This window comes from Nyctereutes procyonoides, unplaced genomic scaffold (assembly GCF_905146905.1).
Source record: "Nyctereutes procyonoides isolate TBG_1078 unplaced genomic scaffold, NYPRO_anot_genome, whole genome shotgun sequence".
NCBI classification, from domain to species: Eukaryota; Metazoa; Chordata; class Mammalia; order Carnivora; family Canidae; genus Nyctereutes; species Nyctereutes procyonoides.
In genome coordinates, this window is record NW_026575024.1 from 42,146,583 (window position 1) to 42,172,052 (window position 25,470).

The 25,470-nt window shown below is 40.0% G+C and overlaps 1 protein-coding gene across 1 annotated transcript in view; it reads left to right on the top strand.

Annotated features, from left to right (window-relative positions):
* The first annotated feature begins 488 nt into the window (after nucleotides 1-488).
* PCSK2 (proprotein convertase subtilisin/kexin type 2) overlaps nucleotides 489-25,470 on the top strand; it is a 255,650-nt gene continuing 230,668 nt past the window's right edge. The window contains exon 1 of the mRNA XM_055343431.1: nucleotides 489-892. Within this exon, the coding sequence (XP_055199406.1) occupies nucleotides 716-892 (177 nt within the window). The 5' untranslated portion in view covers nucleotides 489-715. The remainder of the gene's footprint in view (nucleotides 893-25,470) is intronic.

Genomic DNA, 25,470 nt, shown 5'->3' on the forward strand with positions numbered 1-25,470 from the left:
GTGCCCGGCTCCCCTCGGGGCCTGAGAGCGGCACGCGCCGTAGTTCCCCTCCCAGAGCCTCACGGCTTTCCACAAACAATGACATCACTCCGGCGCCGCCGACCGGATTGCAGCTGGGGGGATTTTCCTGGGAGCCAGGCGGGCCCGGTGCAGAGGTGGGGGAGCTCTCCAGGGTTCTGAGAGGGGCGGGGGCGCGGGCTGGCGGCGCGGCGCGCGGCGCCCCCCGTCGGCGGAGGCGGCCCGGCCGGGACGGGGGCGGGCGGGGGCGGGGGCGGGCCCGGGGCGGCCCGGGGCGGGGCCCGCCGCATCCCCGGTCCCTATTGGCTGCGGGCGGGCGCACGTCACCCAGGCTGGCGCTCTCCTCCGGCCCCAGGGGAACTGGAGCCGAGGAGGAGCTGAAAATGCAGATTTAGCCTCAAGCACAGACCTACACTCGCTCTTTCTCTCGGATACACACAGCTCCCCACATTCGCACCTCCGCCAGCGAGCCTGACTCCACCGCCTCCCCGCCAGCCAGGTGCTGGAGGAGCACACACACTGATTTGCTGCTTTCTCGGCTCCTGATCAGTCTCTTTCCCAATACAAAGATTTAAAACAAACAAACAAACAAATAAACAAACAACTACATATATCTTTTTATTTGCACCTCTCCCCCGAGTCCCCGGGTCCACCAGCCTGCGCGCCTCCTAGCACCACTTTTCACTCCCAGAGAAAGATGAAAGGTGGCTGGGTATCTCAGTGGAAGGCGGCCGCCGGGCTCCTCTTCTGTGTCATGGTTTTTGCATCTGCCGAGAGACCGGTCTTCACGAATCATTTTCTTGTGGAGTTGCATCAAGGAGGAGAGGAAGAAGCTCGCCAAGTTGCAGCAGAGCACGGCTTTGGAGTCCGAAAGGTAAGATCTCCCTTGCATTTCGCATGTTGTTTCAAAACGGGGGCAGCCCTGCGCAATCTCATTGCAGATTTGCAAGTTTTCTTTCTCATGCGATGCAGATAGTCTGCCATGGGCTCTTTAACACGACATTGCCTCCGGTGATCTTTCACGGGTTATGTAATTAAAATGTCCTTCAAATTGTACTAGTAAGGTCATAAAAATAATTTATTGCTCTTTGACTTGGTGGTGAAAACAAGATAACACCTTTCTAACGGTGCCTTGCGCCCGGGCTGCTGTCCGAGGTACCAAGTTCTCAAGGCTGCGTGGGGATGGAGGAATGAAGCGCTGAACATCTGGGCTTGACGTTCGCAGTCTTTGCCAGGGATGTATCCCCTGCCCCCATCTCCTGGAGAAAGAGTAGTTTCCGACGGACAAGGCTAAAAGCTTCAACATCGCAATTCACCTCCGTGCTTTTCGGACCCCGCGCTAGGACGACTTCCCTCCCAGTGACTTCAGTCCTTGCTCTTTTCCAGGAACAACAGCTTCTTGGCTCCAGGACACTTGGAAGACATGAACTGGGTTTTCTTTTCAAAACTGGGGTGGAACTTCTCTCCCTCGCCCCGGCCCACGAGCGCCCGCCCCCGAAGCGCACTCCTAGTTAGCTCTCTGATTCTCAATTCACAGCTGTGGGAGCTGGAAAGGCAAATTTTGGGAGGAGTTCCCTATGGAGAAGTCGGGGTGTCCCTATGATGTGTGGGCGGCCAGCATGGCTTTCCCACGAGGGTCCGGGGATCCCCATTCCAAGAAGTTGTCAGAGTTCAACTGTTTGGGCAGCTAGATAGGGCTCCCAACCCAGGACGCCTTGGAACTCCTTTGGCGACACTAGGGCATCCATTCTGGGAGAGCGGCGGAGAGGAGAGTGCTCGGTGTGTGTGTGGGGGGGGGGGGCGGGGTGCATGGCTTACCTACTTTTCCTCCTTGAGAAATATCTTGTCAGAAATCTCAAGTATCCTTATGGGACCTAGTGAGGGTGGAGTGGAGTGAGGGTGCAAGGAGAAACCGGGCGATGGGAGCCTGGAGGACGTAGGGATATGATTCGGCAATCAGACGGCTGGGTGGAGGTCTGTGGGATTCGGGGCCCTCCTCCCACCTCCACCCAGGACGGAGGCTGGAGAAGAGCAGTGGGCGCTTTCGTTTGTTGCTTTTGCCTCTCAAGGGCAGCGCGAACTAGGTCTCCTATCAATTCCTCTGTCCCGACTTCCCACGCCTCCCGCCGCCCTCCCAGCCGCCGCCAGGGCTCCCTCACTTGCAGCCAACTCTCCCTCCTCAGTAGGGCGTTGGCAGCCGCTATTATATTGCGACCCCAGGTGGGTTTCAGAGCGAGTAAGTCAGAGGTCTGGGAGGAGGCGCCCGCCGGGTCTACCAGTGGCGCGCGGGCGGGTCTTGCAGAAGGGAACTTGTTGCTCCGGGGGAAGCGTGGGTGGAGCAGGGGAGAGAAGACGCCAGCCGAGGGAGAAGCCCGTTGTCATTCTCGCCCAGAGTCTGGGCTGTTTCAAGAGTACCAGCAACACAGTAAACAAGCAGACCCTCCTTCGTTCCCACCACATCCCCCTAACTTGGCAAGGTTCAGAACCTAGGAGCCAAAAATATGACAACGGTGATTGTAACAGTGATTGTTATTACTTGACGACAGCAGGGCACCCTTATGTACAGGGGTCCTTACATACATTCTTATTTAATATTCTCTCTTTTTAAGATTTTATTTATTTATGCATGAGAGATTCAGAGAGAGAGAGAGAGAGAGGCAGAGACACAGGCAGAAAGGGAGAAGCAGGCTCCACGCAAGGAGCCCGATGTGGGACTCGATCCTGAGACTCCAGGATCACGCCCTGGAGAAGGCAGGTGCTTGACCCCTGAGCCACCCAGGCGTCCCTTATTTAATATTCTCAACAACTCTGGGGAAAATACTATTATTATTAAGCACATAGTACTGATAAGGAAATTGGGGCCCAAGGTGAAAAACAACCAAATCTGGATTTAAACCCAGATCTTTCAGAGATAAACTCACACTCTACCTCTTAGTACATACCAAATAGGCTAAGTGCTCTGCAGGATGTGTTGCGCTTTGAGGTATGCTGAAAAGGGATGTAGCATTAGGCTCTTTAGTTTTTGAGTGTAAAAGGACTGCAGTTAATGCAGAAATCCCATTCCTCTCTCTCCATACCATGCACCTTATCATAGTGTAGACAGACATTGCTATATCCTCTTTGCTTATCCTTTGGAAAATATGCCCTTTAGGATCTTAGCAACTTAAGCAAATCCAGGTGTAGCTAAGGCAGATAATGCTTAACTTATTAGTTCTCCAAGAGAGTCACTCCTTTTGTATAGAGGTAAACAGCTTGATGGGGAAATTTATAGCTTTGATGGTGGACTTTTTTTTTTTTTTTGATGGTGGACTTTGAGAAGGGAAGTATAGGGACAATTTCATCATAAATGAATCTGGATAATCTTGATATACTTAACATAAAATCTGAGGGAAATCATACTTAGGGTAAAATCAGATACCTAAGCCTCTTTCACCACCACTGCTTCTTCAAGAGGAGCCCACTGGTTTTGAATCAGCCTCAAACACGTAATTTCTATGTAAGAACATGAGCCTTTGCCTTGCCACCTCTCCTCACCTCTCCATAACCTCTCAAAAGTAGTGTCTCTTATGATTTTTGTTCTGATACATATTTAAGTAAAAATCTATGGCAGAATACTTCTGACTGTTGAATCTTTGCCTGATGCCACACTTGTGGAAAATAAACCCTCTTTTCCTTTCTTGGGTTCATATCCCACCCATCTTTCAAGTCTGAGCTCCAAACCTTCCCTGATGCTAAGGACCACAATGTGCTTTCCCTTCTCCAAATTCCTGTGGGATGAAAAAGCAAAGCCTACGCAATATGAGCTAGTACACTCCATCTTTTATCCTCTAGTCATTTCATACATGTAAGTAAATATGAGTGTAAGTATCATCTGTCCAGTTGAAAGGTAAATATTCAAAGGTGGTATCCTGTATTTCTGGTTTCCTCACCAAAGCCAGCCTGTTACTGGGTTTGCCAGCCTGTAAAGAAACACCCTCAGTTTTATCTGTTCCTCTAGGTTTCCCAAACACTGTCTTATCTTGTTTCCATCATGTCATACTGTATTTTTTTACTTTTTTTTTCATCTTAAACCTGTAATACTTCCTTCTCCTTCCTCTCTCTAACACCTAGTATATATTCCAAATCCCTACTCCTCCATTCTTTCCAATGCTCTCAGGGTCAGACACTAAAGATCCTTGGTGATTCATCCAAAAGAAGGATCAGTTATGTACACTAGGGGAGCTTGTTATTTTACTGAATTATCTCATCTAATATCACAAACCTGTGTGGTACAAATTGTTGCCACCAGCCCTAGTTGTCAAATGAAAAACTTAAAGCTCCAAGAGGTTAAACTTATATCTAAAAAGCGAAAAAAAAAATCCTCAGATTTAAAACTAAATTGAGTTTGTGGAAAATAATTTGTTATTCTACCAAACTGCCTCCAGGAAGCCTTCTCTGACAGTCAAGAACTCTGCTCTTGGGGCACCATTTTGGAGTTCTGATGTTTTTCCTTTCTTTCTTTTTTACTTTTTTCTGTAGCCAACACCTAGTCTGTATTATAGTAATATGTGTGCCTAAGTCATTAACTAATGTGTATGAGTATGTACTTCTTCAGGTAGCTAATGAATCTTCCAAGAAAAGAAACAATATATCACGTCTTCTTACAGCCCCATATTTAACACACTACTCGGCATATGAGATATTAAATGAATATTTATTTTGTCAAATTCTTGCAAGGCCATGACCAAAAAATTGCATTTCCTCCCTGAAGTGGAGGAAAACAACTACAACTTTACTGTCAGAAAGGTATGTTGAGGCTACAGTTTTTCTATTTTATCATGATCTGGCCCAAAGACATATGTTCATCAAAAAAGACATATATGTCCAGGAGAGTTTACAATAACATCAGAGTTGTTATTCCAAAGAGTGCCTTAAAAATTCCCAATACACTACTAATTTTAAGTCTCTTGAGGGAAAAAAAAAAAACCACTAAAAGTACTTATTAAAGCAATGTGTCAAGGATCCCTGGATGGCTCAGCGGTTTGGATGCCTGCCTTCTGCCCATGGCATGGTCCTGGAGTCCTAGGATCGAGTCCCACATCAGGCTCCCCGCATGGTGCCTGCTTCTCTCTCTGCCTATGTCTCTGCCTCTCTCTCTCTCTCTCTCTCTCTGTCTCTCATGAATAAATAAATAAAATCTTTTTTAAAAAAATAAAGCAATGTGTTGAAGTTTGGCCAAAAATCAAGTAAGAATTAAGGTAAAAATCCGAACAACTGACAAGCGTATTTGTTTTACTGCATTAGATTTTGTTTTTTATCCATGAAGCACTAAGGCTAGGAAAATCATGTGATGACTTTTATATGTGTGATTATTAAATTTTTTTAAATCTAGTAATAATTGTGCTGCTATATAATGAAAGAATAAATTTCTTTTAATTTTATTTGAATTTCTAATTTTAATTTTACCCGAACTTAATTTTAAAATTAAATTTCTTTTAATTTTATTGAAGTATATTTTAGGAAAGAACACAGCTTAATAAACTTTCACAACATGGGCACACATGTATAACTAGCATCTAAATCAAGAAATAAAATATTATCCACATCTCATAGGATTCCCCCCTTGCTCATTTGGGTAGTTTTTGGTTTTAGGCTATTATGAATATTGCTTCTGTGGATATTGTAGTGTATGTACTTTAGTGATAACATGTATGCCTCTCTGTTGGAAATATCCCTAGGAGTAGAATAGTTGAGTCAAAAGGCATACATACATTCAACTTTAGGAAACTGTATCAGTTTTCTATTGCTGAACAAATTACTGCAGATTTTGTGGCCTAAAACCACAAAAATTCATTATTTCATAGTTTTCATGGATAAGGGTCTAGCATATTTTAGTTGGGTCTTCTGGTCAAGGGCTCACAGGTTGAAATCAAGATATTGGCCAGCTATGTCCTCATCTAGAGGCACCAAGGGGAACTCTGTTTCTAAGCACACTCAGGTTTTTAGAAGAATTCAGCTCCTTGTGGTTGTAGATCTGGAGTCTTCATTTTTTGCTAGCTCTACTCTCAGCTCCTCATGACCTTGTGAATGACCCCTTCCATAAACCTAAGATACTCACCCTTCTTTCAGGAAAGACTAAGTACCTGTTTAGGTTAGCCTGATTAATTCAGGCCCACCCAGGATAATTCTCTTTTAATTCAGGTAAGCTGATTTGAGACCTTAACTACATTGATTCACCTCTGCCATATAGTGTAATCTAATCATAGGAATGAAATCCATCATCTTTACAATCCTGCCCCCACTCTCAAGGGGAGGGAATTATACAGGGCATATACACAATTGTCCCCTGCAATAGACAACCCGGAAGCATATGAGGGTTCTGATTACTCCACATTCTCACCAGCATTTTGATTTTTTTATACCTGTATCCTTTTACTTATTTTGGTGGCTACGTAATGGCAATGGTATCTCATTGTGATTTTAATTTGCATTTCCCTGATGATCTGTTGAAACTGAATACCTCTTCATATGTCTATTCAGGTTCAGGAATCCCATTATACATTATTTGTTCAGGTCTTTTGCCCTGAAAAGGTTTTTTGGGTTTTTTGGGGGGTCTTTTGTTTTTTTTTTTTTTTTTTTTTGGATTATCTGTCTTAATTTTTGTTTGTAAGAGTTCTTTGGCTATTATGGATAGGAATGTTTTGTCAGATATATTTATTTTGAATATTTATTTTTAATCTTTTAATGGTGTCTTAATTTTCCAACAATATTTTTTTAAGGATTTATTTTTACTTATTTATGATAGACAGAGAGAGAGAGAGAGAGAGAGACAGACAGACAGGCAGAGGGAGAAGCAGGCTCCATGCCGGGAGCCTGACGCTGGACTCAATCTCGGGACTCCAGGATCGCGCCCTGGGCCAAAGGCAGGCGCGAAACCGCTGAGCCACCCAGGGATCCCCCATGTTCCAACAATATTGAATCCAGATTCTATAACTTCACTCTGTTTCATCACGCATCAGTTGTCAGTCCAAAGAAGTAGTCCCCTACTCTCTGTGTCATACTTCTCCACATCAAAATTAACATGGTTTAGATGGAGAAACAGATTTGATCCTAAGAATTTCCAAAAGGATTTTTATCTAAGAAAGCCTTAAGTTTTTCTGAAACTCCAAGACCTACTACTATGGTAGGCAAAAGTAAATAGCCCAGAGCTCTACTTCCTGAACATGAATGCCATGAATTCCCTTTGGACCCCAAATGAATGCAGTATGCCCTAGTCAAGTCCAAGTTCATCCCTCAAGCCTTCTCTGATTGACCTAGATAAGAACATTCTCTAGCTCTTTGGGACTTCCACTGCATTTAATCTTTTCCTTTTTCTTGGTACCAGTCACATTTGTCATGGCACTTACTATATCCAGTGCCCCTCTTGTGACTGAAGAAAGCTAGGAGCCACATTCAAAGGTAAAAAGTGATGGGTTTTAGAATTAGACAGTACTGGAAACTTTTGTTGAAATCTCTCAGAGGCACATGTTTATTTGAAATGGTTAATAAAATATGGTGGTTGTGGAAAATAAATAATATAGTGCATGTAAGGTTCTGGACTCAGTATCAAGTGCATAGAATAAAAAACCCTATTATTAGTACTAGTAATAATAATAATAAGGTGATGGCCCAGCTACAGTTTTTTTACTCAAGAAGGCAGTTGTAAGTTGTACTTTCTTAGAAGTGATAACTGATCAAGTAAGAAATAAACACTCAGCCCAATGGGAATCCATCCATGATTTGGACATGGTCCATGAGAGGGCCTGGCTCAAATAATTCATAATGAATTTAATTCATTATAGACCATGGTAATTATCTCAACCAATCATACTGGCTTCCTTAGAAAATTTGATTCACTAGTTGCTATAGAAAGGAGAATGAGGTCTAGTCGCCATGAAATAGCCTATCCAGGTCATGGGAGATGCAGAAATCTTAACTGAGTTCCTAACAACTTTCCAGTTCTATTTCCCAGCAAAAGACATCTGTGACAGAAGGTAAAAGCTAATCACCAAACTAGTTTCCTCTTCTATGTGGGCCACAGCAAGACCACATTTCCCAGCCAGCCTTGCAGATAAGTATGACCATGTGATGATTCCAGCCAATGTAATGTTAGCAGAAGTGATGTGCACTTCTTCCTTGCTTGATGCATAAAAACTCCCCACACAGGTTGATTCTCTGCTTTCTTTTCTCTTTTGAGGCTTGATGTGATTGAGAACAGTAACTTTGGAAGCTAAATGCCAAAGATGGTGGAGTTGCAAGATAAAAGGACCCCATGTCCCTGATTCTTGATTTAGAAGAACTTTATGAGTGAGAAATTGAACTGTGATTACCTTATGGCACTGAGGTTTGATACTTTATCTTTAGAACAACCATCATTATCCAAACCAATATGCTGTTGATAAATATCCCTTTTCTTAAGTTGCTGGAGTGACTCTCTAAACCTTACAACCAAAACAAACCAGATCACAAGAACAACAATTTTTAAAAGGCTTATGAAAGCTCCTATATTTTCATTTCATAATGTAAGCCAATTTTTCAAAAAATCTTTGTGATTTTTCTTCTCCAGGAAGAATATAAAATCCATTAAACACTCTTTGTCCCACTGGCAACCAATATGCCCTACTCATAATAGGTTCTCATTATATGCTTCTTGACTGATAAATAAACTTGAATTACAAGGTGACTGGCCATTAGCTCAGAGAAAAGGCACCTGAAGAACTAGTTTTCAAAAAATTACCTCTGTAGCATCCACTTATTTATGGGCAGCAATTTAGCTAGAAAATATAAGAGGTAGCAAGCAGCAAGTCAATGACTGGCAGACTCCTGTGTTTCCCTAAAATTCCAACTTAGAAATTATTGGTAATAGAATAGATTAGCTCTTTGAGCAGAAAAAAATAAGACCTGCAGTTAAAACTTGATCAAAATACAAAAGAAGGAGAAAAATTACACCTCTTTTTCTCAAATGAATGAATATCTAAAATTCAATGTCTCTTTCAAAGGATCTTATTTGCTGTAGATCATAATGTTATAGCACTTCAGGGAGTGATGCTATAGTTAAGTTTGCAATAATTATATATTTGGCTGTAACTGCTCAAAGAAGTCAGGTTTTAAAAATAAAACATGAAACCTGAAGTTCACACTTTTTCCACCCACTAGAGCAGTGGCTTCAGTCTACATTTAAACTCAGATTCATCATTTCAAAAAGAAACCTTGAATTGAATTTGTGGATTATTATTTGAGATTCAGTAATCACAGGACAGTTCAAAAGCAGAAGTTTTAGTTTCATCTTCTATACATTATATATGTATACACATATATATGTATGCGTGTACAGTGTATCATAGTTCAAGTCTATTAACTGACTAAACTCCACTAATCATCAGGGAATCAAGTAATTACATTTGAATTAACACTCCTACTCTAAATTTCCATGGTTCCATATTAGTGAATGGCTTCTACATGACGTATATATAGATAAAGCAATAAACTCTCTTGACAAATTGGTTTTGTCTCTAAAACAATTTGACCATGACTTTTTGGAGAATGTTGTGATGTACTGAGCTCCTCTGATGAGAATAATTGAATATAGCAAACTCTTAGACTGAAAGTCAAACGTGGACACAAACTCTTAATTTTCTGACACAAATGAAATAGACTCAACAATGTTACAGGATGTTGATAGTTTCTCCATTGAAAAGTGGACAATAACATGAAAACTGTAGGACCCTAGGGTTGCTTTTTATTTATAACTTTAAATTTGACTGACTCATGAACATCCAATTCTTCAGAGTTTTCCTAGATAGATTCACTTAATACTCACTTTGTATTGAAGTAGAAAGAGTTCAAAGAGAGATGAGAGACATAGAGAACCATTTATTTGGAGACATCAAGAACAGGAGGATAACAACTCAGATTTAAAACATGTGCCAAGTGTAGTAATGGCATTAGAAAAAAATTGTTTTGACTTGGGATACTTGACTTTCACTGTTTTAATAGAAGCTGGAGATAAAAACATTGGCAGTCTTGCTTTCTGTGTAAATGTGATGCCTGATAAACTAAGCCTACAATGAGTAGTTATTGAATGAATGATCTAATTTATGTTGCTATCAGATTTCTTAGATAATTGAGCATCTTTCCTCTTGAGATTTAAACAAATAAGCAAACAATTCTTTGACTGGGGGGATGGAGAATGTCTCAGTAAAAGCCACAGTATTCTTAGGCATTGCAGCCCTTGTGAGTGCCATGAGTGGGAATCATCAAATTAATAAGCTGACATAAAAATCCCTAAGCATACAAAAAATATAATAATTAAATTATTTTTGAAAAAATTACACATTCTTATTTTTTAAAATATCAAGTAGTATTTTAAAAAAACACTGGAAGAAAGGTTTTGTTTTTGTTTTTTTATTACCTCAAATCTCATTACTCAGAAATAACCATTACCAGCACTTGATAAATTTTATTGCAGATATTTCTGTAAGAATATATAGAAAGAGAAGAAAGGAAGTTAGATAAATTATTTTTTAGGACTGAAATTATTATTGTTCACATTATTTTAAATTTTACACTATTAATTTATTACAGAATTTAACAGAATGAAAAGGACTGAAAAAAATGATGACATTGTTTAGCTTCAGACAAATTAGTCACAGAGATATTGTTTCATAATAAGTCTCTCTAAAACTAGAAAAAAATTATTGTGATAGTATTGAGTGAGGGGTTTGTGATTATTTTACATGTAAATGGAAGATAGATAATATATATTTAATGACATGTTTAATTATTTCATTACATATTTCAACATTAGTGAATCTGGTGAAGTCCATGCTTAGTAAAGTGGGGATATTAGCTTCCCAACACTTCCTATTGCGTCCTCTATTCCCACACTGTAATGTTCATTAGGTGCATCATTATTTTTGCATCAAGTTACAAATAAATATTTACCTTCTGAACATAACCATGATTTGCAGTATTGCTTGTATTTATTCTACATTAAAATTGTTTGATTTCATCACAAATCCTTTCACCAGAACTTTTAAAATCCCAAATTCTTCATTTTTCTTCATCCTTTGATTAGCTAGGTTTTATTGAAAAAGTGAAAGGATTACCCTGAGCAGGAGAAGGGAAATCTCCTCTTTCTGAGCTAAAAGAGAGGAATGGACAGATGAAGTTCAGTGTGTAGGTCACAGAGGAGAATATGGGGAGAATACCCACTAAAGAGTCACAATTATTTCAAATGTGAAGGAGGCAAAGTCAACACTTCCAGTGAGAGAAGGGGTAATGCAGTGGGGGCTTCAAGGGAAATAACATTTTACACGCTATTAATGGGAAGGGAGGGGACGCTAACAAAGGACAAATGATTACTTCTGGGCAGTACTGAGGGGCGAAGTGGAAGAGAATGGATTTATAGTAGCACCAAGTGAGGCATTTTCTTAAACAGCACTCAAATGGGAATAGTAGAGCTGGGAAAGAGAGAAGTGGAGTTTTCAAAAAATGGAACATCAATAAACTAAAGAGAAGGTAAATTCAGATTAATAGTGAGAGAACCGAAAGATAGAAAGCTGTGGTTAGGGACTGGGATATTGAAGCTCCAGGCTCTGAGTCCTATGCACTTCCAGATAATGGAAACACCATGGAAATTAGTTACCGAAGTCAAAAAGAGGTGAGAGTGTTCAAGGAACTGAACATCAAATGCACAAGCATCCATCCACATACACTTCCATCATGCCACAGCAGTGGATAGAATTGCCAAGGAAATATGTTAAAAGAAAAAGGAGAGAAGAGGTCCTCGGACGAGATCTTGGAGAACTTTTGATGTGAAGGGGAAAAGAGGAGCCAGGAGAGGAGACAGAGCCTGGACTGAGATGTGGAAGGAGAATCCAAAGCTGTGAAAGGAAGGGAGATCAAGGTCATGAAAGAAAGAACAGGGCAAGCAATACCACTGGCTTCAGAGATGAAATCCTTGTTAAAATTGGAGAAGCCACCTTAGTACAGTGGAAGAGGCCACATGTGTCAGTTTGGGTACCAAGGAGTGGTCCCTGGGATAAGAGTTTAAATGCAAGTTGCTTATTTAAGGAATGAGTCTAGAAAATACTGGCAGGGGAGTGGGGGGATTGAAACAGAGAAGGGAAAGCAAGACTGAAAGGTGCATTATAGAACAAGTTGTCACTGTGGATAATGGGGGCTTAAGGGGGGATCTCTAAGAGCTGGTGTAGAATATAGGCCCCAGAGTTGTCCTGCCTGAGGTGTGAAGGAGCTGGGGTATTTATATGCCAGTTACAATCAGACATTGTTCATGATTGATAATTAGTCCTGGGGGGCATTAAGCCTCCCAGCACTTTAACCTGGCACAAGTTCAACAGAGCAGAATTTGGCCAACCAGAGAAAACTCAGATGAAGAGATGCAGAGGCTGGCATGCACTAAATGCTAAGGCCCAAAGGGATCTAAGCAGGGAAATGGTCATGTCTGCTATAGAAAGGAAGCCAAATTGTGAAGAATGGCAGTAAATATGATGAAATGGAGGTATCAAAACAATCCTTTCAAGAGGTGTAGTGGGAAAGAGGAAAAGTATTGTGGTGATTTAAACTTATGTTGTTTTGGTGCTGTATATAGATGATAGTTTCTAAACACCTGTCAGACCACTTGGAAATTGCCATCCCATCAAAAAATTGTGTTGTGCCAGCCTAATTATTCTAAACTCTGGTTTACCCAGAGTTATTTAAATTTTTACAAATAATATCTACAATTATGAAATTACAGGAAGGAATCTTAGGCATTAGTTTAACATCTCATTTTACATGAGAAAAGGATATTAAACATGATGTTTATGTTCTTAAGTACTGACAATGAGCATTTTAACTTTGTTGTTTATTGGCTGAGGTTCAGAGACTGGAACCATTGTCTTTCATGTTGGATGAGATGGAAAACCTGACTGTGTGAGATTCCTATGAGTGAGTAGCTACACATACTAACTTGGTCTGACACCAGTTCTTTGCAGGTCCTCCTGACTTGCTTTTCACCATTTTACCTATAAAAGTTTATGAATTTCAGTTTTCCAAACAAAGTTGCTCATAGATTCAAAGATTGATTCTATACCAACAACAACCTATTGGATTTACCCTTGGTGAAATATGGAATAGGAATTATGTTTCTTTGACTGCCCCTTTAGTGACTATCATAGCACTGTACATTTAGTAAGAAAACTCAATAATTATAAAAATAAATGATGAGGAAAAGAAACTAAAAGCTTCCATTATCATCAGATGCTCACTAAATGACAGGCTGATGTGTTACATAATGCTGCAATCAGGAAGACCAAGCACTTTAGGAAAGGTTACATGAATATCCTAATTTGTGCCTGTGTTAAATGGCTTCACTTAATTAATTACCATTAATAGCCTAAAATTTTGTGACTTGATGGGAAATTAAGAAACCAGTGACAGAATAAGGTGATCCACAAATTCTATCCTTCCTTGTCCTTAGCTTGTTCTCTTCTTCTGTGAGGGGGGAAAAAACAATTACATGAGGAGGCTCTCAGTTCTCTTCAAAGGTAATGGAAGTTCAAACACAAGGTAGTTGACATCCAAGAGCCAATTCTAGTCAGTTCCTGCTGACTGTATTTCTAGGGATTGTCAGACCAAGAGAGACCTTACAGAGCCTAAGACATGGGAAGAAGGGTAGGAAACAAGCCACTGTTGGTCTCTCGAAACCAAGGAGCAGCACCATCTTGGGGGAGAAGGATAGTGGAATCAGTGCCAAAGGGAACTTTGGAGAGTTGTGTCTTCAATGAGGCTTGGCATAAAACAAAATTTAAACCCAGCAGCTGAAACCAAAACCAACCATCTTGTCCGTTAACTAGAAATGATGAAAGAGCCAAGGAAAAATTATGGGAGTTTGAAACCAATGGACAAAGAAAGAAAGTAATAGGAGCCCCAGTCATATATCCAGTTCATTCAACAAACATGTACTTAGTACATTGAATAAGCAAGTAGAATGTCAGACACTGAGACATGGATTTGGGAGCAAGTAGGCAACTGGTATTCAATCCCACTGGCCTAAGAAAGCTTGCAAGATATGGAGAAGAGATCAAGCCCCAATGTGCAAACACTTTTAAAGTCTTTTTTTAAAGATTTTATTTATTTATTCATGAAAGACACACAGAGAGCCAGAGACATAGGCAGAGGGAAGAGCAGACTCCCTGCAGGGTGCCTGATGCAGGACTTGGTCCCAGGACACTGGTATCATGACCTGAGCCAAAGACAGATGCTCAACCACTGAGCCACCCAGGTGCACTTTAAAGTCTTTGTGTCATTTACTAAGTCCCATTGGCCAAAGCCAGTACACATGGCCAAGCTCAGAGTCAGTGTGGGAGGGAACTAACCAAGGGAATTGATGCAGAGAGGCAGAAACATAATACAAACTATTATTGCAATGTTCTACTACTGGAATTTCTATGAGTGATGACATCTCTGAGCTGTTCCATCAAGTGAGGAAGCTGGGAAATTAAACCAACGAGCCCCATACTTTCTTGGTTGAAGGTTGTACCTGATAGACATCAAATCTTCAGCACTTCTGTCTTCCCCAGGCAAAGAAAGCATGCTTCCAGAGGTAGAGATATGTGGGGAATCTGGCATATATAGGTACTGTCTACAGGTGATGTCCAGGACAGGCCATAGGAATGAAGGTCAGGCATCAACACCATCTGCCACACAGAGGGCATCAGTTAGGTAGAATATAGGTTCTGACTTCAAGAAATTGGAGGAGTAGAGTGCTCTTTGTAAACAACTGGCAATATGTTTTGTGATATAGATTGATGACATATTACCCATGAGGCAATGACTGTCAACAGAAAGGAAGTCTTCACAAGGTAGACAATGTCAAGTTGAAATGAACTTGCATTGAAAACATAATTTCAACAGGCAAAAGAAAGAGGGTTTATAGAGGAGAGCATAGGATATGCAACAGAACACACCAGGATTGTGGAAGAAGGATTGCTAGTAGTTTTGTCTGGCTAGATGCTGAGAGAGACTGAGGAAGAAGCCAAGGAAGTGGAGTGGGGTCAGTTTATGAGGGGTCACTCACACCATACAGGGGAGTTTGGCTTTTGTCGATAGGTGGAAGGGGGCACTGAAGAATACTTGGAAAGTATAGCAGACTGCCATATCCAGGAAAGCCAAGGAAAACAATTGAGCTAACAGTGAGTTGGAGGGGCCCTGGTTCCTCTGTCCTATGGAATCATTCATGCCCTGGAAGCAGGTAGCACCAACCCTTTTAACAGATGATGCTACTAGGGAGTCCAGTTACATATCTTTGATTCCATTGCCACTGGCTGATGACCTCAAGAATACTAAAGTCTTAATACTAAAGTCTTTGAAGCCACAATAAATGGCTGATAGAGGCACCAGTTCTGTCCATGAAATTTATTCCAGCTAAAAACAAAATGATTAAATACATCCTACTTCTTTCCTTGACATATAAATACGTGAATCTAAAGCAGACCTTCTAGCTTGGGAGCTAAAAAGAAAAGCCAGGACAGTAGTTGTATCACTGTCATCCCAGCAGATCTGACAGGTAGATTATTCCCTGATATGCCAAAGGAATAATGCATGTTCTTAAATTTTCATTTCTGAAATAGTGTATGGAAATTTTGTCTGAGGCTGGAAAGAAATTGTGAGTGAGGCTGAGAATCAGGTACTCTCTACCTGTCTCACTACCTGGTTATCGTTTTTAAACTTGATATAAATTAGTTGTTTAGTTCTTGGGAGTAAATCATTATTTGAATCCCACCGTGGACTGTTTGCTCAATATAGCAAACAATCATGTACAATGCAAGCTGTTTTGCACTACTGCACTCCTGGTAGTAGGGAAGAATGGCTCCTAGAATTACAGAAGAGAGTTGAGTGCTGTCCATGGAGACAAATGCTCAGGAGTGGCTTAGAAATGTGCAAGGTATCCTGAGTGCTATGACTTGAGGTCAATGTCTCCACTCTCACATCCAACCTCCCCTCAAATAGCTAATTCCTCTCTCGGAAACAGCTAATTCCAAAGGAACATCCATCCATACATTCATATTTTATTAACAGGTTTTTATGGAGTCCTACAGAGATAAGCACATTGAAAGGGATGGATTCTACAGACAGAAAGGTGATATATTTAGATTTATGTGGAAACGAAAGCATGTTATAAGTTCTCCACTCCAGTCTATAAGACTTCACCTGATCTGATGACTCCAACCAGCTTTAACAAATACCTATTTTATAAGTTGGGGATGTGGAAAACTGTGATTCTGTACACAAAGGACCTTCTCAGACCAGGCTAACCTTATAACATGCCCTGATAAGCTGAGGCTGAATAATATTCTCTGTCACATCTGGTTATACAAAGAAACTATATCCTTACTCCACAGGCCTCCTCCTGTTCACAGAGGAGCTGAAGATACTATAAACAATTAGGCAGGCTTCTCTGCTGCATGAACGGCAGCTGTTCAAAGAAGCTGTCAAGACTTCCACTCCTCTAGTGAAATCATATTTACTTTATTCATCTAAATAATGTGGCTTGTTTGCCTTCCGTATGAAATTGTCTTGCACTGCTTCTCATTGATTGATTTTTATAAGATAGCATATCACTTTCTGTGCCTCCATATGCCTTTCTGCTAAGAATGGAATAGCTTCTTACTCAGTGCTTTCAGTGATTAGATTCTTTTATAGTTTGGCATCATCTTGTTTGTTCAAAATGTCCAACTCCTTATCCCTATTCTCTTCACTGCCCAACCAAGATTTAAATCCTCTCCAAGATTTTAAAAAATGATGAAAAGAAATAAAAATAATAATTGAAAATAAAAAATAAAAGCCACATACTTTATATTCCATTCCCAACATGTTGCTTCCTAGCAAGAAGACCAAATAAAAAGAGAGACTTTTTTAAGACTACCTTTTTTGAAGACATTTTAAGTTTAAAAGAAAATTAAGATGTACAAAGATTTCTTATATACCTTGCCCCCCTCCACATGCATATCCTCTTTTATCATCAACACCACTCACCAGAATGGTAATTTTTTTTTTTTTTTTTTTTTTTACCAAGGATGAACCTACACTGACACATCATAATCACTGAAATTCATTTTACCTTAGGGCTTACTCCTTGTGCTGTAAATTCTATTGGTTTGAGAAACAGTACAATGACATATATCCCTCATTATACTATCATGCAAACTATTTTGACTGCCCCCCAAATCATCTGTTCTCTGTTCATTCACTTGCCTCCTCATGGAAAACACAGTTTTATTGTCTGCATAGTTTTGCCTTTTCAAGAATATCAGAGAATTGGAATCATACAGTGTGTAGCCTTTTCAGATCAGCTTCTTTCACTTAATAATATGCACTTAAGTTTCCTCCATGTCTTTTTATGGCTTGATAGCTCCTTTTTCTTTTTTAGCACTGAATAATATCCCATTATCTGGGTGTACCACAGTTTACCCATTCATCTACCAAGGGACATTTTGGTTGCTTCCGAGTATTAGCAATTATGAAGAAAGCTGCCATAAACATACATGTGCAGCTTTTTGTGTAAACCTGAGTTTTCACCTTCTTTGAGTAAATACCAAAGAGTGCCATTACTCAAATGCATGGTAAGCGTATGTTTAGTTTTATAGCAAACTGCCAAACTGTCTTCCAAAGTGGCTGTATTATCTTGCATTCCCACGAGCAGTGAAGAGAGTTCCTGTTGCTCCATCTTCCCACCAACATTTGGTGTCGTCAGTGTTCCAGATTTTGGCCATTCTGATAAATATGTAGTGCTATCTTATTGTTGTTTTAATTTGCAATTCCTTATGATATATGATGTGGACTCTTTTCATATGCTTATTTGCCTTAATTGGCATGTCTTCATTGGTGAGGTATCTGTTAAGATCTGTGGTCAATCTTTTAGCTGGGTTGTTTGTATTCTGGATTGTTGAATTTTAAGGGTTCTTTTTTTTTTTAATTTATTTATTTATTTATGATATTCACACACACACACAGAGAGAGAGAGAGAGACAGAGACACAGGCAGAGGGAGAAGCAGGCTCCATGCACCGGGAGCCCGATATGGGATTCGATCCTGGGTCTCCAGGATCGCGCCCTGAGCCAAAGGCAGGCGCCAAACCGCTGCGCCACCCAGGGATCCCAATTTTAAGGGTTCTTTGTTTATTTTGGATAATGGTCCTTTATGTGTCTTTTGCAAATATCTTCTCCTAGCCTGTGGCTTGTCTTCTAATGCTCTTAATATTGTCTTTTTATAAAGCAGGAGTTTTAATTTTAATGAAGTCCAGCTTATCAATTATTTCTTTCATAGATGGTATATTATCTAAAACACCCTCACATGGCCCAGGTAATCTAGATTTTTTGCTATGCTATTTTCTAGGAGTTTTATAGTTTTGTAGTTTACATTCAGGTCTATGATCCATTTTGAGTTAATTTTTGTGAAGGATGTAAGGCCTGTGACTAGATTTTATTTTATTTTATTTTATTTTATTTATTTTACATGTGGATGTTCAGTCATTCCAGCATCGGTTGTTAAAGAAACTATCTTTATTGCATTGTAACACCTTTGTTCCTCTGTCAAAGACCAGCTGACTATATCTATGCAGGCCTATTTCTGGGCTCTCTATTCTGTCTTATTGATCAATTAGTCTATTCTTCCACGAATTCCATACTGCCTCAATTAATGTAGCTTTATAGTAAATCTTGAAGTCAGATAGTGTCTGTCAGTCCTCCAACTTTGTTCTCTCATTCAATATTGTGTTGCCAATTATAGGTTTCTTGCTTCTATATATAACCTTAGGAATCAATTTGTCAATATCCACAAAACAAATTACTGGGATTTTCATTGAGATTGAATTGAATCTATAGATCAAAAACTTACATCTTAACAATATTAAGTCTTGCTACCTAGGAACGTGGACTATCTCTCCATTTATTTACTTCCTTGATGTCATTGATCAGAGTTTTGAGTCTTCCTAAACATACCTTGCACGTGTTTTGTTAGATTTATATCTAAGTACTTCATTGGGGGGGAGGTGCTAATGGAAATGGTAGTGCTTTTATTTCAAAGTCTACTTTCTCATTGTCAATATAGGCTTTGTTTTTAATTTATTCAGTACCCTTACACTTGGATGTTCAGAAATATGTGAGCAAGTAACACTGAATGTGCCCAGAAATGTATCTTGGGCTCAGTCTGTAAATTCACTATTATGTGAGTGAGATCAGAATAGTTCATCTGAATTTAAAGTAATTGCATTTAAAAGACTGTATACCTTGCGTCAAGACCACACACTATGATGTGTGTGATATCCCTGCCAAAATGCATAACTTCAATCTAATAATAAGAAAACATTGGACAGGGGCACCTGAGTGGCTCAGTCAGTTAAGTCTCTGACTTCCACTCAGGTCATGATTTCAGGGTCCTGCATGGCCCACTTTGGGCTCTATGCTCTGCGGGGAATCTACTCCCTCTCTCTCTTTGACCCTCCCCCAGCTCATGCTCTTTCTCTCTCTCTCTCAAATAAATAAATAAAATCTAAAAAAAAAAAAGACATTGTACAATTCCCAACTGAATGGCATTATACAAAATAATTGTCCTGTACTCGTCAAAAGGTCATGAAAGACAAAGACAGGCAATCTAAGAAATATTTCCAGGTTAAGAGAATTGGAAACTACACGCAACAAGTGATCCTGGATTGAACTTTAGGTCAGATTTTTTTCTTAACCACAAATATTAAGACAATTGGCAGCTATAAATGATGTCTGCAAACTAGAAAATAATATTATATCAGTGTTAGTTTTCTGATTATGATACTTGTACTGCCTTGTTCTTAGGAAACAAATAATGTCTACAAATTACACTCAGGAAATTCAACAAAATTAACATGTATATGTAGAAAAAATGATAAAGAAAACACAGTAAATGTTAATGATGGAGGACTCTGGGTAAAAGTTCTATGAACATTCTTTGCCCTATTCCTGGAACTTTTCTGTGAGTTTGAAATTATCTCAAAACTAAGAAATTACCCCAAAAGACATCTATTAACTCAAAACTAACATTCAAATCTCTCCTTCAACAAAACTGAGAGAGTTTAATTTTCTCAATTACAAAGAGGTTTAATCCAATCTCTGCCACTATAAAGCAATATGACCCTGACCAGTTGTTTAACTTTCTGAAACTCACTTTTCTTATCTATATAATCCAGATGTCCACTAGAAATGCCTGGACATTAGTATCTAGATAAGATTCACTCAAGCCCCACCCCATAATTATGTGACCTATAGAAGTCCTAAGCTCTTCTCAACATTCCTGTAAATTCTAAGGGTGGAAGCTGGATCCCCATTTCACTTCTGGATCCATTTTTTTGCTCCCAGTAAAACTTTCTAGTTAACAAATTATGTCTTCATCCCACACATGCAATCTTTATTCTTCATTATGCTAACAGGTGTGAAATTCAGCCTCAGCCTTGATTTTCCCACACCTACCTGGCCCTAACCACTCACCCAAGGCATTTGTAACTATAATGTATTTTTACTGAAGATGTCAGGGATCCAAAGAGGGGATTTATGCTGCAAAATATAAACGACTTTAAAGTAAGCACCAGGCATGTTTTGAGACATCTTTTGGTCATCTCGCCATTGGGATTTGACCAGTGGCCCCTTTGCCCAGTGTCATGCCAGCCCTCATACCTCTTACTGGCTTGTCTCTCCTTTCTTTTTTCTGTCCCTTGGTTTCCTTATCATTCCTTCCTCTCATGGATGAAGACAAATTCTTCTCAGGCAGAGCAGATCTTTTTGTTCCCTAGGCACCCATGGCCTCAGGACCCTACCAATCATCATAGGATTCTTCCAGATAAAGACAATTCACTCCCTAAGAGGAATTCAGGTGCCTTACAACCTCTTACAACCACAAACCAGGTGCTAGGTACTTTATTGGGCCATTTCCATATGAAAATGCTGGGATACTATGAAGTACAGTTGCTTTTATTTTACAAATGAAATTACCTTTATTATATGTGTCAATTTTAAGAGTCTACAAAGGTCATTGTAGAAAATAATAAAGAGGCAAACCAAATAAAATTTTAATCATCCCAAATTTTGCCACCTGTTATTAACATTTAAGTGGATATTAGCTGAACATCTTTCTAAGTAGTAATTTTACCTGCACACACTGTTTCGTTTTTCCAAAAGCAATATATTGTGAAGGTCTTTCTGCAGCAGTGAAGACGATGCAGCATCATTTTTATAGCTATTTACTCCTTGAAAATACAATCATCTTTCTTCCCTATAAACCTCCTTTCTTTCTTCACAACCTTTTCTGTGCTCTCTGCAGCTTTATCCCAGTGAGACTGAGACCGCTCTCAGATACACAAACAAACTAATGTATGTCAAACATGAATTCCTTTTCTCCAGCCTTATTATCTATGTGGAATTTAATGTGGCACCAGTGAACTTCATTAAGAAATCACATCTGATATTGACTTGGCCAAGTGCAGCCTTCTTCTGGGTTATTCCAGGTTTTGAAAAAAACAGCTTGCTTGTGAGGAAACCATCAAGTGAATTTGCAACTCAGGTGACCACTTTTCACCCCTTCTTCTTTGTCATTTTGAGATAGCTGCAAGGAGCTGATGCTCTGTAGAGATTAATCTCTCTTGTTTGCCATAACTGTTGCAGAGAGCTTGTGCCCAACTACAGACAAAAATAACAGATAGTCTCAGTCATGTCTATAATCAACTGGATTTTTTGCCTGCTAGAACACCTGAGGGTATTCCTATCTCAGTTCAATCTCACAAGTTTCTATGAGTTCGAACCCTCTTAAGCTGCACCTTTTGCCAAGACTTACTAGAGTTCTAGACTGTTCAGGGATACAAGGTACAATATGAATCACTCATTGGCTCATAAAATGGATTTTCTTTGGCCACCATAGTTCTTTCAATCTTTTTGTCCTAAGGAAGGCATGTACTCCCTAATTTACTATAAGCCTCACTGCTCCTTATTATCTCAAATACTTGTATTTCCTGCTTGCTTATAAAAGCATTAAACGTTTTACTAGTGCCCAAAGAATGCCATACCCAGAGATAGTCACCTACATTGAGGCATGCAGCTACTTAACAACTCCTCCCAACCTCAGTCTAGAACTTCCTGATTTTTTAATTCATTCAACAAATATTTATGAACACATACTGTATACCAGATACTCGGAAGCAAAACAAGGATTGTCCTCATGGAGCTTACAGTTGTCCCCAAGACTGTCTCCAGGGAGAGTGTTCTTTTTGGCACACCAGGATAATTTTAAAAGATGAAGATTTAGGCAATGTGTCTGTAGTTCGATTTTTTTAAGCTTAAGATTCTTCTGATCCCTAATGTTCCATACAAAACCAGCCTTGTGTATGAATCTTCCCATAAGGACGAAGTGTCCTTACTGTAAAATGTGCACAGACCGCTTGGCTACAGGTTGAAATTGCTCTGTTGGGACTGACTGAGGATATTCAGTTGGCTGACAATGAGAACAAGATAAGACAGATGATCAGAGCACTTAGAGTTATTAGGCACTACCAGCCTTTGATAGTAAATCACAAGTGTAAAAATGAAAATGTAAAGGTCTAATCTGAAAAGTATGGATCAAAAAATGTTCAGGGTTCCTGGTTTAAGAATGGGCTAGTAAAAAAAAAAAAAGAATGGACTAGTAAATGGAGGGTGTTCTCCAGAAAATGTTTGAATAAAAGGCACCCCCTCGAATATGAATAATAGTGAAAGGGAATATAAGGGAAGGGAGAAGAAATGTGTGGGAAATATCAGAAAGGGAGACAGAACATAAAGACTCTTAACTCTGGGAAATGAACTAGCGGTGGTGGAGGGGGAGGAGGGCAGGGGTGGGGGTGAATGGGTGACGGGCACTGAGGGGGACACTTGATGGGATGAGCACTGGGTGTTATTCTGTATGTTGGTAAATTGAACACCAATAAAAATTAATTTATAAAAAAAAGGCACCCCCTCTCTGTATTGTGGAAATTGGTTGGTTCCTGTCCAACCCATGGAGGGGGTGTAGTCCAATGTGAGCCTGAGGAGTATGGTCTGTTTCCTCATTATCTCAGGCTGTCAATCCTTACCCTTACCCTGGATGGTGGCTATAACTTCATAACTGATACAGAAGCCTGCTTTAAAAAAAGTTTTTTCTATTTCATGATGGGAATACATATTTAATCAGCATATCAGGTTAAAGGAATTGACTCTTTTGTTGTTTTGATTAAGAAATAAAATCATGCTGGAAAATATGCTTTTCCTTTCCTTTGCCCTAAAGATGACATTCCAATTTATCCATTTGTTCATAAGCCTCAGAATTCTTGTTGAGATCAGCTTACCTTGCAAACAATCCAGGTAAACCAGTAATGGTCTCTGGGCAGGTATCAGTAACGTGCAGAATCCATCCTCTCCTTGGCCTAAAGAAAGACAAGTCCTTTGACTTGATAAGAAATTTGAGGGAGAGTGAAAAATAGGAGAAAGAGCATGGGCTTCAAAGTCAGCCAGATCTGGGTTTAAATGAACTTCTCTGCACCTCCGTCTCCTCATACTTAAAATAGAAATAATAACACCCACCTTACAGGACTGCTTCAATCAGAAAATAAGGTAATGTTTTTGAAGAGCCTGGCATAGGTGGCAAGGTGAATTTACAAATGGATCTTTTCTTTGAGCTGTTTTCTGCTGGGGACTGGCAACATCCTGTTTTGCGGTTTGAAGATGACTCCCTGTGTGTGTCAATTATCCTGTCTCACAGATTCAAAACTCTTGGCATTCATGCCTTGCCTTCTAGCAGAGATGGCTGTTGGAATGTCCCAAAACATTAACTGGTTCATGAAGCATCTTCAGGGTGGGCCTTCTGGTGTGTTCTGAGTATAGGACATTGATTTTATTGATGGCCCAATTATTGGCCTTCCTATATTTGCGCTGGAATTTTTAAATCATATTTTGATGGTGGGCTAGCTTCTGACTTGTTTTGGCCAAAAGAGTATGGTGAAAGTGCTGGTGTTCCAGTTCTAAGCCTGGGACTCAAAAGGCCTTACACATTCCTATTGAGTTTTTTGTACTGTTGTACTTACCTTTGGAACTCTGCTCATCCATCAGAACAAGCCTGGGCAAAGCTTCTGGAAGATGAGAAACTGGGTGTAGGAGAACTGAGGTGCCCCGCTAACAGCCAATCAGTACTTAGAAGCAGAGCCAACTACACAAACTACAATTGACTACATGTGCGTGAAATAGCCCAGTCAAGACCTGAACTACCACTCAATGAGCCTAAACTGTTGACCCAGGAAATTGGGAGCCAAATAGACGGTTGCTGTTTAAGCTACTAAGATTTGTGGTGCTTTGTAACACATATTATCATGGTGATACATGACCGAACCCTAAGTGACTGAGAAGCTTCCTGCAATGCTAAAGAACTTTAATAAGGACCCCCGGGGCCCCTCAGCCATCGGAATGGCAGCCTCCCTCCACAGGTTTGCCTGTCTCTCCAGTCCTTGGCCACTGATCATATTCTTTGAGCTTCTTTGTGAATCACCTGAGAGCCTGCCAGCAGAGGCAACTAACAGTGGTCGTAGGGAGGCATGAGACGGAGGAAGAATCTTTTGCAGAACAAAGGTGGTCTTTACCTGTTGTTCTCCAGATCCACTTTTTGTCCATCTCTCTTTCCAAAGTAAAACAGGAAGAAGTGAGAGGATTTAAATAGCTTAGAAGTTTGATCCTAGGTCCAGACTTTGAAGAGAAGAGCTTTTGGTTGAGAGAAAGTTGCAAGTGAGCATTTACAACCTACATACAAGAGATTGTTCAGGCTGGGGCATGATTGCAATACAGGCAGATCTAGGCCTTTGCTCTCTCCTTTTTTGCCTCTCTTACTACTCTTCTCTTCCTTTCTGGCCCCAGAAACTATTCCTCAGCAAATCTGAAACACGGCATTTGGCTAGCCATGGTTTAGGGAGTTAGCCCTCCCAGAGATAATTGCATTCCCATGAGACCAAGTATTCAATACACAGAGAAATCAAGAATGGTCTCAAGGAAATGTCAGCATAATGCAGAGGCTAGATCTGTCTATAAAATGAAGTTCCCAAAATGAATTGATAAGCAATTATCAGCTGAGTTGGTTTCAGTCCTTGATATATTGCTTCCCAGTTTTTATTCCTTAAACCTTTTGATAGCAGCTCTTCTTGATAACAAAATTGTAAGACATCCAATGTTCTACCAAACTAGACTCCCAACTTAGCCTGCCTGAGCATCATGAAAATCAGTACAATGAAGAAATGCAAAAAAAGTAGGCAAATAATATAATATGCCTAAACTAGACAGTATTCACTGACTGGAGGCTCTGGACCCACTCGAGAATCTCTAAGAAGCTGTGGGCACTTCTGAGAACAAGCAAATACAT